At 33.2% G+C, this 19,871-nt stretch overlaps 1 protein-coding gene across 1 annotated transcript in view; it reads left to right on the top strand.

The window, feature by feature from the left end:
* The window catches only part of prrx1b (paired related homeobox 1b), a 34,290-nt gene that overhangs the window by 5,470 nt on the left and 8,949 nt on the right, over positions 1-19,871 (top strand). The window contains exon 2 of the mRNA XM_062027503.1: positions 18,080-18,255. Coding sequence (XP_061883487.1) covers positions 18,080-18,255 — 176 coding nt within the window. The remainder of the gene's footprint in view (positions 1-18,079; positions 18,256-19,871) is intronic.

The following is a 19,871-nucleotide window of genomic DNA, read 5'->3' as shown; positions in this document are numbered from 1 at the left end:
AAATAATTTAAAAAATATATATATAAAAATATATATATATATATACATGTATATATACATATATATATATATATATATATATATATATATATATATATATATATATATATATATATATATATATATATATATATATATATATATATATATATATACATATATTTTTTTCTAATCGATTTTTTTTAATCAATTAGGAATTGTTACAAATAAAAATCTTGATTCATTTGAAAATCAACTTTTAAAAGATACTATATATATATTTTTTAGATTCATTTATTTGTTTAAATTTTATTTTTTATTTTTTATTAATTAATTAATTTTTTTATCTTTCCTTTCCAGCCAGGTAAATCATATTGTTGATGTAGTTAAAAAAAAGTATTGATTATGAATTGAGAATCTCTTCTAATTCGAATCTTTACCCCGAAAAATCAAATCAAAGATTCACAGCCCTATTACGGTATATCCAATGTAAATTAGCATCGGGCTAGCGCATTTTGAAAAGTGGAGCCTTGGATCTGAATGCGTTCTATCAGGCGTGCTTTGCCTAGTCGGCATGGAAAATCGCAACTACGTCAAGGAAGTCCGATTAAAATATTTGTGCGTTTTGTGCTTAATCCGGACGTGACATCAAGCGCAACAAAAGTATCAAAATACGGTATCACTTGATTTGATGTAAATTGGACACAATGGGTTCGGTGGCTATTAGGGTTGTCCCCATACCAATATTTTAGTACCGGTATCAGTACTCAAATGTATTTCGATACTTTTCAAAATATAGGGGACCTCAAACAAAATGTATTTCAACGAAAAATCATATGATATATTAAACATGTGTTTCATATTGCATAAAAAAAGGTATTAAATAACACAGTAAACACACTAAACACCTTCACTTGTAGTAGTAAGTAAGCCAACAAAGGCTGCTGATGTATGCAGTAACATATTGTGTCATTTATCATTCAATTCTGTAAAAATTAAGAGGGACAAGCTGTAGAAAATCGATTATTGATCTAGTTGTTCATTTACTGTTAATATCTGCTTACTTGATGTTTTAACATGTTTTATCTACACTGCTGTTCAAATGTAATAATCACTCATTTGTCTGTTGTTTGGATATTTTACATTAGTTTTGGGTGATACTACGAATTATGTTATCAATCCAATACCAAGTCGTTACAAGATCATACATTGGTCATAATTAAAGTTCTACTGTGTCTAGGGACGTATTTCCGGAGTTTAAAAACAATATAAAAAATTACAAAAGATTTTATCGTTACAGCTTTTGTCTGTGTAGCATTCAAGCAGCCTCTCCTCGGCGAGTCAGGCAGGGCTAAAGCAATAACAAATGCCGTTGGTGTTTTTATAGCAGCAGATTTAAGACCATATTGCATGAAAAACTAGATTTTGACCCACTTCTTCTTTCTACAGACAATGTGGATAAACTGATTTGCTGGTAAAAAAAAAAAAACATGAAGATTGAGTGAAAGTCACAAGGATTAAAAATTAATCTGAGGCTGAGTTGACTTGAAACTGTTTAATGTTGCACTTTTTGTATGTAGAAGAAAAGTTTTGTCATTTTATTTAATCTGAGCAACAACTTGAGGCAGTTTAATGTTGATTAACGTGGACCCTGACTTAAACAAGTTGAAAAACGTATTCGGGTGTTACCATTTAGTGGTCAATTGTACGGAATATGTACTGTACTGTGCAATCTACTAATAAAAGTCTCAATCAATCAATCAATCAAAAAAAGCACTTTATATGTAGAAATGTTTTGTTAAGAAACCCTTCTGAGCCTTATCTTATTTATTTTTTATTTGATATATGTTGACCACATGAACCCTGGCAATGGACCCTGTGTGTATATGTATGTTATTGCTATGCTTAGCATTCATGACTGCCTGCTGTTGCACTGATCAGCCTTGTGGTGGCTCACATCCATCACACACAGAGCTGTTTCTATTTTTGGGCAGAATTATTATAGTGTTCCCAATGTTAAAAGGACAAAGCCATTGTTTACAAATTTGGTAAATAAATAACCAAAAAATTTATATTTTGTTGTTTTCTTACTGTACCGAAAATGAACCGAACCGTGACCTCTAAACCGAGGTACGTACCGAACCCAAATTTTTGTGTACCGTTACACCCTTACCTCTTCCAGAGTGAAAAGCTTCACCTTTATCATTTGTTTTTAAGCCAAAATACGTCAATTCTCCCTCTTATGTCTACACATTTTGTCTGCTTGTAAGAACACCGCGCGTATGCGTTGGCTAACATGCGTCGCTTGCTCGTACTACTTTATAACGTACAACCGTAGTAGCTAAGAAGGTACCAAATTTGGTAGCCACCTCTAATAATAATGACTTTAATATTCATAGTAAGCAGAGGTGGGTAGAGTAGCCAGAAATTGTACTCAAGTAAGAGTACTGTTACTTTAGAGATTTATTACTCAAGTAAAAGTAAGTAGTAGTCACCCAGATATTTACTTCAGTCAAAGTAAAAAGTATGTTGTGAAAAAATACTCAAGTACTGAGTAACTGATGAGTAACCTGTTCGTTTAATGATGATGGCAACAAATAATGCACAAAAACATAAAAATAGCAATGAGCAAATTCAGAGCCAGGAATATCTCTTAAGCAACTAAAACAATAATATATATTAAATAATAATACATTAACATGAAAAAAATTAAGGCAAATTGAGCCACAATAACTTAACAGCACCATAGGCTCAGTAGGCATTGATTGATTGATTGATTGAAACTTTTATTAGTAGATTGCACAGTACAGTACGTATTCCGTACAATTGACAACTAAATGGTAACACCCGAATAAGTTTTTCAACTTGTTTAAGTCGGGGTCCACGTTAATCAATTCATGGTAAAATGGTGACGGCGTAAGATACGGGCTATCGCTGTCAGAGTTTGTAGGTGACGAACCCCAAGATGCAGAGACAGCAGGCATTGAACAGGAAAACATGATTTAATTAAGATACTATGGCAAAAAACAAACAAAAGGGAACAAACAAAAGGCGCGCACAAGGCGGAGAACAAACTAGGATATAAACAAAAATAGCACAAAGGCTAACTGTGGACAAGAAACAAAAACACTTACTGTGACACGAATAAACAAAACTCACGAGGCAAGAAACGAGCAGGAAGAACTATGATAGGAACAGAGTGGACAGAAGTAGACAGAGCTACAACAACACGTATAAATGACAGGTAGTAGTGACATAGACAGGTAGACACTACAATGACAATGATCCAGCCGTGACTGGAGGGCAGGACAGGTTTAAATAAGAGCTGGCTGACTCGCACCAGGTGTGGCCAGGTGCCAATCAGCCACAGCTGAGGGGACAAAGCACTCAGGGAACAAACAGGAAACTGAATCAAAATAAGAGTGCTGACAGGAACTAAAGACAGGAAACAAAGACATAGCAGAGGAAAACTAAAACTTGACCAAACTGTCAGGGAAAACCCTGACAATCGCATTTGAAGTAGTTTTTATTTTTCACATTTTCCACACCGTATATGTCATCTTAAGCTCCTTCTTACCTGGAAAATTGTAGAATCGGAAGTGCGCCCAAAGGTTTTCCTCCCGCGACTACTAGCTGACTGTATTGTAGCTTCATGCTAAAACAACAGCAACATCTAGCTAGCGAGCTAACGTTGGTAGCGCTGCACGGCTTGAACAATACACTTTGGCCGCAGTTACCTCGATTCAGAATCGTGATAAATAAGAATCGCAATTCCAATTTTCCACTACAACTAGCTGACTGTATTGTAGCTTCATGCTAAAACAACAGCAACATCTAGCTCGCGAGCTAACGTTGGTAGCGCTGCACGACTTGAACAATACACTTTGGCCGCAGTTACCTTGATTCAGAATCGTGATAAATAAGAATCGCAATTCCAATTTTCCGCTACCCCTGGTATTTATTATGCTGTTGTGTTATCGTGCTGTTGTCTCCATCTTGTTTGTGTCTTGTCCAGCAAAAGGTGACGTACTGCTCTTCTTACCCTGCTTTTTTTACTTTCTCTTTTTACGTCTCATTCATTTCCTTCTTTTTTCCAGGATATCACTTTTATCACTTTTATTTTGAAAAGATAATGTTGTATGTTGTCACATAGCACTACAACTATTGTGGCTTCACTCCATTTGTTTTTTTTTTTAAAGCATATTCTGCATAGTTTTGCTTAAATTAAGTGTCAAATTAAGTCTTACAGTATTTATGTTTATTACCTTCTACAGTGCAGTATTTGGCTAATATTCTATTATTTTGTAGTGGCGGTCGATAAAGACATTCATCTACACTGCACAAAGTCAGTGTTCAAAAACGATTAAAAAAAATAAAAAAAGGAGGGTTATTTTATTTGAACTAAGCAAAATTATCTGCCAGTAGAACAAGAAAATTTGGCTTGTCAAGACTTTCCAAAACAAGTCAAATTAGCTAACCTCAATGAACCCAAAAATACCTTCAAATAAGTATATTCTCACTAATAACAAGTGCACTTTTCTTGGTAGAAAAAACAAATAGGAGACCTTTTTGCTCAATATGTTGAAAAATATTCTTAAATTAAGTAAATGCTAATGCCATTATCTTGACATAATGATATGCACTCGGCATCATGATTTTTTTGTTCATGCTTGAAGTAAGAAATTGTTACTTTAAAAAAGTAGTTTTATACTTGTGAGTGTTAATGACACAGCTTTGCATCAGTTGATATTCTAGTTTCAAGCATGTTTTACTCAATATACACTACCGTTCAAAAGTTTGGGGTCACTCAAACAATTTTGTGGAATAGCCTTCATTTCTAAGAACAAGAATAGACTGTCGAGTTTCAGATGAAAGTTCTCTTTTTCTGGCCATTTTGAGCGTTTAATTGACCCCACAAATGTGATGCTCCAGAAACTCAATCTGCTCAAAGGAAGGTCAGTTTTGTAGCTTCTGTAACGAGCTCAACTGTTTTCAGATGTGCGAACATGATTGCACAAGGGTTTTCTAATCATCAATTAGCCTTCCGAGCCAATGAGCAAACACATTGTACCATTAGAACACTGGAGTGATAGTTGCTGGAAATGGGCCTCTATACACCTATGTAGATATTGCACCAAAAAACAGACATTTTCAGCTAGAATAGTCATTTACCACATTAGCAATGTATAGAGTGTATTTCTTTAAAGTTAAGACTAGTTTAATTAAAGTTATGTTCATTGAAAAGTACAGTGCTTTTCCTTCAAAAATAAGGACATTTCAATGTGACTCCAAACTTTTGAACAGTAGTGTAGGTCATCAAATCTCAGCAACAAGCTGTAATATCTTACTGAGATCATTTAGGACCAAAACACTTAAAACAAGTAAAAGACTCTAACATAAAATCTGCTTAGTGAGAAGAATTATCTTATCAGACAGAAAATAAGCAAATATCACCCTTATTTGAGATATTTAATCTTACTTAGATTTCAGTTTTTGCAGTGTAGCGCAGGCCTGGGCAATTATTTTGACCCAGGGGCCAAATTTTGAGAGAAAAAAATGTGTCTGGGGGCCGGTATATCTATTTTTAGGAACACTAATACAAAACCTCACAATAACGTCTGATTGAATGCTAAAAACGTTATGACAGACCGCCTTAAAAACGGAATGGAATTTTTAAAAATTTTTTTACTGAATGAGACACCCAGAATGTACATAAAAATAAAGAATGTGGGATTTACAATATTAACTATGAACGATAAAACACTGAATATTGACAACATATGAACGTCACACCCCCTCTCGATCGACATATTTTACAATCAAGCAAAACGCAACAAAAATGCAACATCCATCCATCCATCCATCCATTTCCTACTGCTTGTCCCTATCGGGGTCGCGAAGGGGTTTCTGGAGCCTATCTCAGCAACAAACACAGGGTAAACACAGGCGCGAAGGGTAAAAAAAACCACACATACAATCTGATACATCTGATATATCACTAATCTTTAGAACTTTCTTGTACAAATCACCTTTTTCCCCGTCTGTCCCTGACACCCACATTTCAGGCTCTGGAAACGCTCCCCACCCACACTGCTTGGTGCCTCATCTGAGCTGCTGTGACTTAGATTGCCATAGTAACTAATTAGATGACCATAGTGACTAATTAGATGACCATAGTAATTAATTAGATGACCATAGTAACTAGTATATCATGCAAAGGCGCAGATTCCAACCGTTGAAATACTTTGTATAGTTCAAGACTTACGGTAGTTTGAAAACTTCACTGCACATCATAATGGCAGCTACACTTTCCATCTTAAAGACCCCAAAAATATATTTTGGGAATGTCTGGCAGGCCAGATGGACAAGCTTAATTTGCCCAGGTCTGATCTAGCGGGACTTCCTTTTCTGGGTTAGGTAGGATTGTCAATAAAAACAATAACAAAAAATTCAAATGAACAACAATCTTATTTGTAACCATTCTTATTCGATTCATAAAAATTGATCTTTTTAATTTTTCTAAATCTGTCCTGTCCAGCCACTCAGTCAAACCATATTGTGGGATGTACATGCTCATATCTGCTGTACAGATTTACTTCAGAAAAGAGAAATGTTTGTTACTTTTCTTGTTGCCTTATTTGTATTTGACTTTATGAAATGTTTAGGTAGAAATGTATGAAACAAAACCAGTTTTCTTTGAAGTAATATAGAATTTTATCAGAGCTATTTGTCTATTGTATGGAGGAATTTAGTTAATCAGAAAACTGGCACCCAATGTTATTAAAAAAGTATTGATTTTGAATCGAGAATCGTTTCCGAATCGAATCGTTACCCCCAAGAATCGAATCGTGTGGTGCCCAAAGTTTCACAGCCCTCCTTAAAAGGCAACTGCACTTTTTTGTTTTTTAGAATTTTGCCTCTCATTCACAATCCTTATCTGAGGCAACAACGCATGTTTTTCCTCTTTTTTTATGCATTCTAATTTGTAAATAAACACTAGCAAGAGTCAGCTCACAATGGAGGCAATGAGGATTTGCTCTATTTCGTCTATAAAGCATTCTAAAAACCTCCTTCAATTTTTATGTACATTCTGTGAGTACTGTTTATATGTAATGTAGTAACAGGCACATTAAAGACATGCAATATTTTACATATTTTGGTCATTGTAAGCTTTGCCAGGACATTTTTTTGGGGGCGTGCATTCACTTCACAGACGCATCACAACGTTCGTTATTTCCTTCAACAAATACTACTAATCATGGCAGTTTTCATGATAGCCGAGGACGACTACTTTGGGACAAATTATGATCCAGAAGTTTATATTTTTTAGCCTGACTATACGGAGGATGAGCTACTAGTTTTCGACGCTGAGTGATAAGCCGATCCAACTCTAGTGGATCATTAAGCATCATGTAGAAGGAGTGCTTGGTGCTAAACAGGAAATATAAAATATAAACATGATAAAACAATCACTTACTGTGCAATGTCTGCTCTCACTGGGATGCCAGCTGATGGGATGTTTGTATCTTTCAGCACAAGACTTATGTTCCACACTTAGATGATGAATTTATCATTATCTTCACTATGGTTAAAAAGAAAAGTCAACAAGCTGTTATGTTTCTGGGATGGAGTTGACGACACAGACACAAGGGGGCAGTAATGTTCTATGATTTATTATATATATATAGCCAAATATATATATATAATAAAATAAACAATACTAACTAATAACTAAGGAAATGGATTGTGACTAAATTCAAGAGTGTGTTTGGTGTGAGACTATGTGAAGCAGTTATCTGTTGAGTGTTACCGGGAGGTGTTGTTCTAACACCGCGAACGACAACACTGCTTCTACTCTTGCTGTTACTGTATCTTCACCACGACACGCTGATAACACGGAATGCTAACAACACGGCTAATGGTCGTAGCTGCGACTGTCAACTTTTGGCAGAACAACTTACGCCCGTTGTTTCAACACACACAAGCCCAGTCCTGACTGCGAGGAATTACCAAGGATGTGATTAAGTATTTCCACGTCGTGGCCCTGTAGTAGTGGCCGGGTGACTGCCATAACAATGAGCTACCAGTGAGTACTGTGATTGACAGTAGAACACACTCAAGGCTACTTTATTGGGTGAAACAAGTGTAAAGGTGACTACATGGGTGTTATTTCCTGTTTAGAGGGCTCTATTTATGTAAAATAGTGCATTTAAACGGATCTAAACCTGGGGTGTCAAACTCATTTTAGCTCAGGGCCCACACTGAGGAAAATCTACTCCAAAAGTGGGCCGGACTGGTAAAATCACGGCATGACAAATTAAAAATAAAGACGACTTACATTTTTGTTTATTTGTTTAATAATAGAACAAGCACATTCTGAACATGTACAAATTATAATGTTGTTTTTTTTACACTTTTATGTTAATATAGGTAATAGTATTCTATCTTCATTTGCCGTTATCGATACTTTCTTGATAAATGATGTGATCATGTTCTTCATGATATTAGGTGGAATTGAGTCTGGTAGAGTTTTAAAATGCTCCTGTTGGTGCTCATTTTTAATCCATCAGAAGATAAAATCCATCCGTCCATTTCCTACCGTTTTTCCCTTTGGGTTTATGAATAATGATATCAAATCACAGGATCTTTATTAATGTAATTTACTCATTTCCCTCAACAGATGTACTAACATCATGTGGTTTATTCTGTACTTGTGTAGCATCATGTTCATTAATCACACATGAAGTTAGAAGGGGATACCTATTATTTTGGCATGTTTATGTGCACCTATAAAAAGGTGTCCGCAGTTATAAGTACAACGCGAAATGCACAAATGATCATAAACATTAATTTCGGTAGAAATGTCACAGGTTCCATTACCGACAACATCTTTGACAATCAAGGCATGAACGTAAAAATCCACATTTTCCATCCTGTCACTAATAAGCAGTGTATGTACGTAGTGTCCAAACACAGAAGTGTTGACACACGGCACATAGCTCCGCCCCCTCTGAAGCTATCGGGATACAAAGAATTGCTATTGCGACCACTGGTGGACATATTTAGAAAAGCAGTTTCTTTCATTCAAAAATACAGATTATTTGTATACTTAGCAAAGTAATCTCGGCCGTACGTATGACTATCTTGTCCTAAAAAGTTCACTTTATGCTATAACTATGTGAATATTCAATCTATTGATAATAATCCTACTTTGCAGAAGTGTGTTTACCATGTGTATCGATTAGAGATAAATGCGTTAAAACGTAATATCGGAAATTATCGTTATCGTTTTTTTTATTATCGATATCGTTTTTTTGAGTGTTTTTTGGAATTTTATTTTTATTTTTACTAAATCAGCATAAAAAACACAAGATACACCTCCAATTAGTGCACCAACCCAAAAAACCTCCCTCCCCCCATTTACACTCATTCACACAAAAATGTTGTTTCTTTCTGTTATTAATATTCTGGTTCCTACATTATATATCAATATATATCAATACAGTCTGCAAGGGATACAGTCCGTAAGCACACATGATTGTGCGTGCTGCTGGTCCACTAATAGTACTAACCTTTAACAGTTAATTTTACTCATTTTCATTAATTACTAGTTTCTATGCAACTGTTTTTATATTGTTTTACTTTCTTTTTTATTCAATAATTTTTTTTAAATTTATTTATCTTATTTTATTTATTTATTTATTTTTTAAAGTACCTGGTTGTCCAAATTAGGCATAATAATGTGTTAATTCCATGACTGTATATATCGGTTGATATCGGTATCTGCAATTAAAGAGTTGGACAATATCGGAATATCGGATATCGGCAAAAAGCCATTATCGAACATCCCTAGTATTGATGTTCCTGACTATTAGAAACCATTAACCTTGACGCTAACCTACTTAGCAACCAGCCTTGTTGTTTCTTTGCCTGTGGATTTCTCTTCTGGAACTCATAGTCTTCTTGGCTCTCATGACTGGTATCTCCTGTCTTGAAAATCTCTGAGGGCCAAAGAGTTTCATAATTTGTGTCTATACCCCAGTCGTTCGTGTTAGAACCATACAGAAGTCTGCAGCCAGGCGGCAGCAGTGCTCAGTCTAAAACAGGCTCCCTTTTCTACCCAGTAGAAGTAGCAAGTACACAAGACTGTACAGAGCTAACGGAGGCGGAGCGATTGGACAAGTTAGTGACAGGAATGAATAGTGAAAAGGAGCCGTTTTTAGCGATACTGTATTGTACAGATAAATAGATACTTATTGTTGGGGGTTTGACGCTTTCCCAGGGTGAAGCAGACTGTCTAAGACAGGGTTGTCAAACTCCTTTTCATCGAGGGCCACATTGCAGTTATGGCTGCCATCAGAGGGCCGCTTGTAACAATGAATAATATATGAATTTGTCTATGCATTTATTATTTTTCTTATTTAAGATTTATTTAGGATTTTTAATTTTGACAACATATATACAGCAGTATACATTGAAATGTTGACAATGCAAATGCCCACAAAACACCACAAACAACAGGGGGAAGGAGACAACAAGAAGACACATTTCAATAAGACTAATCTTAACAGTCAGTGGAGGGGGAAAAAAAAGGATATATATGCATATATACATACACACACACACCCACATACACAAATACAGTAGTGTTACGAAAAAATAAAACCAAGGATACGCATATACAGTATGTATACAAAAAGTGACTGTGCATTTATAATTACATATATTTTTATGCACACTGTAAAAAGAAAATGTAGATTTCACAGTAAAAAACTGACACCTCACTCACAATAATTAAACTTTTTTTTTTTTAACGCCACTGTTTTTTGTTTTTTTACGGAAATAATTGCCATAATTTTACAGTAAAATTGACGGTGGTTTTTACAACATATTACCGTAAATTGAAAAGCAGTGCCACTGTTTTCAAATTCTTGCAACTGAGCTGCCAGTTTCTTTACAGTAAAAAAAAATGTGGTACCGTTATTTTTCCCCGTAATGCATCGTTAAAAAACAGTCAACAAAATTTTACCTTTAAAAACATTTTTTTTTTTTTTTTTTAATTTACAGTAACGCGCTGTAAAAAACGCTGTAAATGTTGCCGTAAAATATATTGTAATTTTATGGTGTACAATTTGATGGATAACTTAGCTTTAACATCATAAGTCAAACAGATATTTAACTATTTATTTTTACTTTAACAAAATAAATTATTTGGAAAGAGTATTAATATTTGTTGCAATTTCATGCAGTGCGTATAGTTTTTTCTGTCAAAATGGAAAAAAGAAAATACATTTACTAAGAACATATGAGGCACTCTATTGACGCATATAATTTCCAGGTGATCGTGGGCCATATAAAACGATGTGGCGGGCCAGATCTGGCCCCCGGGCCTTGAGTTTGACACCTGTGGTCTAAGAGGTCAGCTGTTGACCCGTTTGTATTGTAGGAACAATATTACAAAGATTACGTACAATATATAATACGTAAATAATTCAATCATTTGCATGAATTTACAACTGTGTCTTATGAAAGCTTTGTTGTATCGTATATATCAATAGATATTATACATGTACATAGTGCACTTGTGATGTGTCAAACGTCTGTTCATAATAATTGGTAATATTTGTAATTTAATTATCTGTCATACTGTTTATCATTCAATGTATTTGTTGCTACTTCTGTATGTCTTTGTCTCATTGATGATTTTAGTCTCATGTCATTAATAATTGTACAATTTGCATGTAACATAAGATGTATCCAATGAACATTTTTGGGAAGACTCCTTTTAACCCTTGATTTTTTTTTAAACAAACATTATTATTTATTTCCACAAGTGCGTGTGTGTGTGTAAAGAATGTGTGGATATCATGTGTGTAAATTATGTGCGTATACAATGGGTTTATTTTTTAAGATCTAAGTAATAATTAAAAAAATATATATTATCATTAGTGGACGTGTTGCGGGTGATCTAGTAAGACTGCGTGCGGAATTGATAAAAAGTACAAACGTGGTGCAGTTTTTAAATGAGGCGGAACACGCAGCACACAACTATAATCTGTGCCACCTTTTCTGGGCTATTCCAGACAAAAGAACCAAAAAGTTGTGTTTATTATATATGTAATATGTGTTACGTAGTTGTGTTGAGCATGTGTGTAGAGTATGTGTATGCATGTACTGAATCTAAAGGGTACGTGAATATCATTGTGAAACGTGTGTGTGTGCAAAACATGTGTAAAATGTGCTTATAGCATGCACGTCAAGTATGTGTAAAGCATGCGTAAAGTAGGCATGTTAAGTATGTATGTAAATAATTAGTAAAGTACAGTATATGTGGATGTAATTGTAAAGTGTGTGCAAAAACTGTAAAATATGTGTAAAGAATTAATGTGTGTCAAGTATGTGAAGTATAAGTAATGTATATGTGGATATTACTGTGAAGTGTGTATAAAATGTGTATAGTATGTGTAAGAACCATGTATGTAATAGTATGTGCAAAGCATGTGTAAAGTATGTATGTAACGTGCATGTGTAAAGTGTGTATGTGTGTAAAGTATGTGTGTAGTTTATGTCCAAAGTATCAGTAGATATCAATAGAGAGTGTGTATAAAATGCGTATACCATGTGTGTAAAATGATGTGCAATGCATGTGTAAAGTATGTATGTAACGTCTGTGTGTAAAGTATATACATCGGAAGTATGTGTCAAATACATGCGGATATTATTGTAAAGTGTGTATAAAATGTGTTATTATGTGAATATACCATGTGTGTAAAAGTATATACAAAGCATGTGTAAAGTATGTATGTAACAAGCATGTGTAAAGAATATGTATAAAGTATATATGTGAAGTATGGGTAAATAATATGTGGATATCATTGAAAAGTGGGTATAAAATGTGTTAATCATGTGTGTATACCGTGTGCAAAAGTATGTGAAATGCATGTGTAAAGCATATATGTAATGTATGTGTGTAAAGTATATACATCGGAAGTATGTGTAAAATACATGCGGATATTATTGTAAAGTGTGTATAAAATGTGTTATTATGTGAATATACCATGTGTGTAAAAGTATATACAAAGCATGTGTAAAGTATGTATGTAACAAGCATGTGTAAAGAATATGTATAAAGTATATATGTGAAGTATGGGTAAAGAATATGTGGATATCATTGAAAAGTGGGTATAAAATGTGTTAATCATGTGTGTATACCGTGTGCAAAAGTATGTGAAATGCATGTGTAAAGCATATATGTAATGTATGTGTGTAAAGTATATACATCGGAAGTATGTGTAAAATACATGCGGATATTATTGTAAATTGTGTATAAAATGTGTTATTATGTGAATATACCATGTGTGTAAAAGTATATACAAAGCATGTGTAAAGTATGTATGTAAAAAGCATGTGTAATTAATATGTATAAAGTATGTATGTGAAGTATGGGTAAAGAATATGTGGATATCATTGAAAAGTGGGTATAAAATGTGTTAATCATGTGTGTATACCGTGTGCAAAAGTATGTGAAATGCATGTGTAAAGCATATATGTAATGTATGTGTGTAAAGTATATACATCGGAAGTATGTGTAAAATACATGCGGATATTATTGTAAAGTGTGTATAAAATGTGTTATGTGAATATACCATGTGTGTAAAAGTATATACAAAGCATGTGTAAAGTATGTATGTAACAAGTATGTGTAAAGAATATATATAAAGTATATATGTGAAGTATGGGTAAAGAATATGTGGATATCATTGAAAAGTGGGTATAAAATGTGTTAATCATGTGTGTATACCGTGTGTAAAAGTATGTGTAAAGTATATATGTAATGTATGTGTGTAAAGTATATACATCGGAAGTATGTGTCAAATACATGCGGATATTATTGTAAAGTGTGTATAAAATGTGTTATTATGTGAATATACCATGTGTGTAAAAGTATATACAAATCATGTGTAAAGTATGTATGTAACAAGCATGTGTAAAGAATATGTATAAAGTATATATGTGAAGTATGGGTAAAGAATATGTGGATATCATTGAAAAGCGGGTATAAAATGTGTTAATCATGTGTGTATACCGTGTGTAAAAGTATGTGAAATGCATGTGTAAAGCATATATGTAATGTATGTGTGTAAAGTATATACATCGGAAGTATGTGTAAAATACATGCGGATATTATTGTAAAGTGTGTATAAAATGTGTTATTATGTGAATATACCATGTGTGTAAAAGTATACACAAAGCATGTGTAAAGTATGTATGTAACAAGCATGTGTAAAGAATATGTATTAAATATATATGTGAAGTATGGGTAAATAATATGTGGATATCATTGAAAAGTGGGTATAAAATGTGTTAATCATGTGTGTATACCGTGTGCAAAAGTATGTGAAATGCATGTGTAAAGCATATATGTAATGTATGTGTGTAAAGTATATACATCGGAAGTATGTGTAAAATACATGCGGATATTATTGTAAAGTGTGTATAAAATGTGTTATTATGTGAATATACCATGTGTGTAAAAGTATATACAAAGCATGTGTAAAGTATGTATGTAAAAAGCATGTGTAATTAATATGTATAAAGTATATATGTGAAGTATGGGTAAAGAATATGTGGATATCATTGAAAAGTGGGTATAAAATGTGTTAATCATGTGTGTATACCGTGTGCAAAAGTATGTGAAATGCATGTGTAAAGCATATATGTAATGTATGTGTGTAAAGTATATACATCAGAAGTATGTGTAAAATACATGCGGATATTATTGTAAAGTGTGTATAAAATGTGTTATTATGTGAATATACCATGTGTGTAAAAGTATACACAAAGCATGTGTAAAGTATGTATGTAACAAGCATGTGTAAAGAATATGTATTAAATATATATGTGAAGTATGGGTAAATAATATGTGGATATCATTGAAAAGTGGGTATAAAATGTGTTAATCATGTGTGTATACCGTGTGTAAAAGTATGTGTAAAGTATATATGTAATGTATGTGTGTAAAGTATTTAGTTAGCGTTCATGTTTAAAGTATGTATGTGACGTACGTGTAAAGTATATGTGGATATCATTGTGAAGTGTATGTAAAATGTGTAAAATATGTATATACCATGTATATACAAACACGTGTAAAATATATATGTGAAGTATGTGTAAAGTATATTTGGATATCATTGTAAAATGTGTATAAAATGTGTAAATGATGTGTGAGAATGTATGTGCAACACATGTGTAGAGCATGTTTAAAGTATGTACAGTATGTGTGTGAAGTACTGTATGTACTGTGTAGTATTTGCAATGAGTATGTCATTGTAAAGTGTGTAGATTGTGTGTGTTTACCATGTATGTAAAGCATGTGTAAAGTATGCATGTAATGTACAGTATCTGTGTACAGTATTTATGTGAAGAATGTGTTATGTATAATGTGTGTATTAAATTTGAAAATTATGTGCGTATACCGTGTGTAAAAGTATGTGCAAAACATGTGTGACCTATGTGTGTAAAGTTTATATGTGAAGTATGTATAACGTGTATGTGGATATAATAGTGAAGTGTGTATACATTGTGCACATTATGTGTGTATACTATATGTGTATGTGCAAAGCATGTGTAAAGTATGTATGTAACATACGTGTGTAAAGTATATGTGGATATAATTGTAAAATGTGTGCAAATTGTGTACATTATGTGCGTATACCATGTGCGTAAAAGTATGTGTAAAGTATGTATGTATACTATATGTGTATAAGTATGTGCAAAGCATGTGTAACGTATGTATGTAACATACGTGTGTAAAGTATATGTGGCTATCATTGTAAAGTGTGTACAAATTGTGTGCATTACGTGTGTATACCATGTGCGTAAAAGTATGAGCAGAGCATGCGTAAAGTATGTACAGTATGGAACATACATGGGTGAGGTATGTGTAAAGTGGATATCATTGTAATGTGTGTATAACCTTTGTAAATGATGTGTGTGTACCATGTATGTAAAGTATGTGTAAAGTATGCACATTGTATAGGTCAGAGGTCGGCATCCCAAAATGTTGAAAGAGCTTATATAAGTGTTATAATGAAGGCAACACATGATGTAAGTGTCTATATTATTAGATATGCTAGCCTACTATCAAGATGGCGATGTGTCGCAGGCTGACGCAAATCTTCGTTGACAGAAATGTTGAAATATAATATTTATCCTAAACATTTTTTACAACAATAGAAAACATTAGTAAAACGTCTCAGAGGGTGAGAACTTCTGGAAATGTCTGTCTTAGAATGACCAAAGGTATAGATGTGTGTGTCCAAGTTAAAGGAAAAACAGGCTGTCTTCTTCTAAGCGATTTATTACAATCTATGCAAGCTGGGTAACGTTTGCTGTGGTCTGGAACAACATGGCACATAAACAACTATCAGAAATGCAGCCAATATTACATACAGATAATGTGTCATGAAACATGGGAAAATAAAGTAAATACACAGGGGACATAAATAAATGAAATTAAATATACCTACAAACAAGGCATAATGATGCAATATGTACATACAGCTAGCCGAAATAGCATGTTAGCATCGATTAGCTTGCAGTCATGATTAGATATGCTTGGTTAGCACTCCAACAAGTCAATAACATCATCAAAGCTCACCTTTGTGCATTCACGCACAGTATAAAACACTTGGTGGACAAAATGAGACCAAGGAGGAGCATACTTGCCAACCCTCCGGTTTTTAGCGGGAGAATCCCGGTATTCAGCGCCTCTCCCGACAACCTCCCGGCAGAGATTTTCTCCCGACAAACTCCCGGTATTCAGCCGGAGCTGGAGGCCACGCCCCCTCCAGCTCAATGCGGACCTGAGACTGAGTGGGGACAGCCTGTTCTCACGTCCGCTTTCCCACAATATAAACAGCTTGCCTGCCCAATGAACGGAGAAGTTAAACAGGACAATACTGCCATCTAATGGATAGCCAACGGAACACTGAAATTCAAGTATTATTATTTTTTTTCTATGTAAATAAAATATATATATATATATATATATATATATATATATATATATATATATATATATATATATATATATATATATATATATATATATATATATATATATATATATATATATATATATATATATATATATATAGCTAGAATTCACTGAAAGTCAAGTATTTCATATATATATATATATATATATATATATATATATATATATATATATATATATATATATATATATATATATATATGAAATATATATGAAATACTCGAGTTGGTGAATTCTAGCTGTAAATAACCACGCCCCCCAACCACCCCCCCCCCCCCACCTCCCGATATTGGAGGTCTCAAGGTTGGCAAGTATGAGGAGGAGTGACAAAAAACAAGTTTTTCTGTGGCAGCGGCGGAGAAAGTTGTACATGTAAACAAGCTGTTGAGTAACAGTCCACACAACGGTGAGTTCCAGGGCCGCTGAAATTAGTAGGACAAAACGGCGCTCGCCAAATACTCTCATTAGTGAAGCATAGACACAAACCTATTAAACAGTGGGCTTTCTAACAATTAAGAAGGTTTGTGTCAGAAACCATATTGCAACAAAAAACATATTTTTCACCCCCATTTCCATACATTTTCGAAAAAGCTACATGGAGCCACCAGGGCGCTGCTAAAGAGCCGCATGTGGCTCTAGAGCCGCGGGTTGCTGATCCCCGGTATAGGTGTTTAAATGTATTCTACTGTAGGTGTGTAAAGTACACACCCCGTTTCCATATGAGTTGGGAAATTGTGTTAGACGTAAATATAAACGGAATACAATGATTTGCAAATCATTGTATTCCGTTTATATTTACATCTAACACAATTTCCCAACTCATATGGAAACGGGCTTTGTATGTACTGTATATGAAAAATGTGCGTTTGGTAAATTAGGTGTAAACGTGAATGTAAAGGAGGTGTGTAATGTAAGTAATGTGCAGGTACGGCCAAAGTTTTTACCTAAATTCAGCTTTTTTCAACAACGTAGGTCTTTTCTACTTGTATATTATGTATCAAAATATGTTTCAAACATGGCGTCTCTGTTGCTGTTGTGCAGACGAGCAGATGAACACGGAGGAGAAGAAGAAGAGGAAGCAGCGCAGGAACAGGACCACCTTCAACAGCAGTCAGCTGCAGGCTCTGGAGAGAGTGTTTGAGAGAACCCACTACCCGGACGCTTTTGTGCGTGAAGACCTCGCCCGCCGCGTCAACCTCACTGAGGCCAGAGTGCAGGTAAGCACGCAGACTACTCACCTGTTTCTCCTCTTCCACCTCTCTGACACCTATACTTTTTACAAAACATACCCTTATGTACTGTACTCATATTTATGAAAATGTGGTGTTAAAGTGGAAATGTGTGTGATGTGTAAAATGTATTCATGAATAATTTGCACGTCGGTTTAAAAAATGTGGGAAAATTACTTGTCATTAGGTTGCAAGGCTGTTAAATTTTTATGGTTTACTCAAAACATGGTATATTATTTGTATAGTAAAAAATAACAATAAAAACATGTTAAGTTAAGTGTATAGCATCAAAAAAACATGTTATCTTAGTTGTAAAAACGTGTTATTTTTTGTGTTTATTAAAACCATGACTGCAATATAAATTATATATTTAAAAAAAATATGTTGATGCATGTTATATTAACTGTATATTAAAACATACATTTAACGCTAATTGTATAATAAACATATGCATATTATTTTATATAGATTTTATAACACAAATATGCATGTTAAAAACTTAAATTTAACTTAATTGTATGATTTCAAAAATTACATGTAAATTAACTCTAAGTTAAAAACATAGTTTACGTATATTTTATAGTAAAAAATGCCATTACATGCATTTTACGTAATTTAAAAAAAAAACATGCATACATAAATTGGATACTAAAAACATACATTTTACTGCAATTGTATAATAAAACATGAATATTATGTCAACTGTATGAAAAAAAATACATGTTACGTTAATTGTATATTAAATCATACGTTCTATGCTAATTGTTTAATAATATATATTTTAGGTTAAGTTTTTGAAAAAAAACATGCATGTTTCTGTATTTTAACTGTGGAATAAAAACATGCCAACAAGTAAATATAATAAAAACATATATTCTACGCTAATGGTATGGAAACATACATTTTATAGTAATTTTATGAAAAAAGATCAATACATGAATGTTACTGTATTTTAATTGTACAATAAAAACATGCATGTTATATTAACTGTATATTAAAACATACATTTAACGCTAATTGTATAATAAACATATGCATATTATTTTACGTAGATTTTATAACACAAATATGCATGTTAAACTAAACTTATGTAAATTTAACTTAATTGTATGATTTTAAAAAACTGCATGTAAATTAACTCTGAGTTAAAAACATAGTTTACGTAAATTTTATAGTAAAAAATGCCATTAAATTTACTGTATATTAAAAACATGCATTTTACGTAATTACAAAAAAAAACATGCATATATAAATTGGATACTAAAAATATACATTTTACTGTAATTGTATAACAAAACCTGAATATTGTGTTAACTGTATGATAAAAAATGCATGTTACGTTAATTGTATATTAAAATCATACGTTCTATACTAATTGTGTAATAATATATATTTTAGGTTAAGTTTGTGAAAAAAACATGCATGTTTCTGTACTTTAATTGTGGAATAAAAACATGCAAACAAGTAAATATAATAAAAACATATATTCTACGCTACTTGTATGGAAACATTCATTTTATAGTAATTTTATGAAAAAAGATAAAAACATGAATGTTACTGTATTTTAATTGTACAATAAAAACATGCATGTTATATTAACTGTA

This window comes from Entelurus aequoreus, linkage group LG19, assembly GCF_033978785.1.
Source record: "Entelurus aequoreus isolate RoL-2023_Sb linkage group LG19, RoL_Eaeq_v1.1, whole genome shotgun sequence".
In the NCBI taxonomy this organism is placed as follows: Eukaryota; Metazoa; Chordata; class Actinopteri; order Syngnathiformes; family Syngnathidae; genus Entelurus; species Entelurus aequoreus.
The sequence above is the reverse complement of the archived record's forward strand: the minus strand, read 5'-3'. Positions and strand labels throughout refer to the sequence as shown.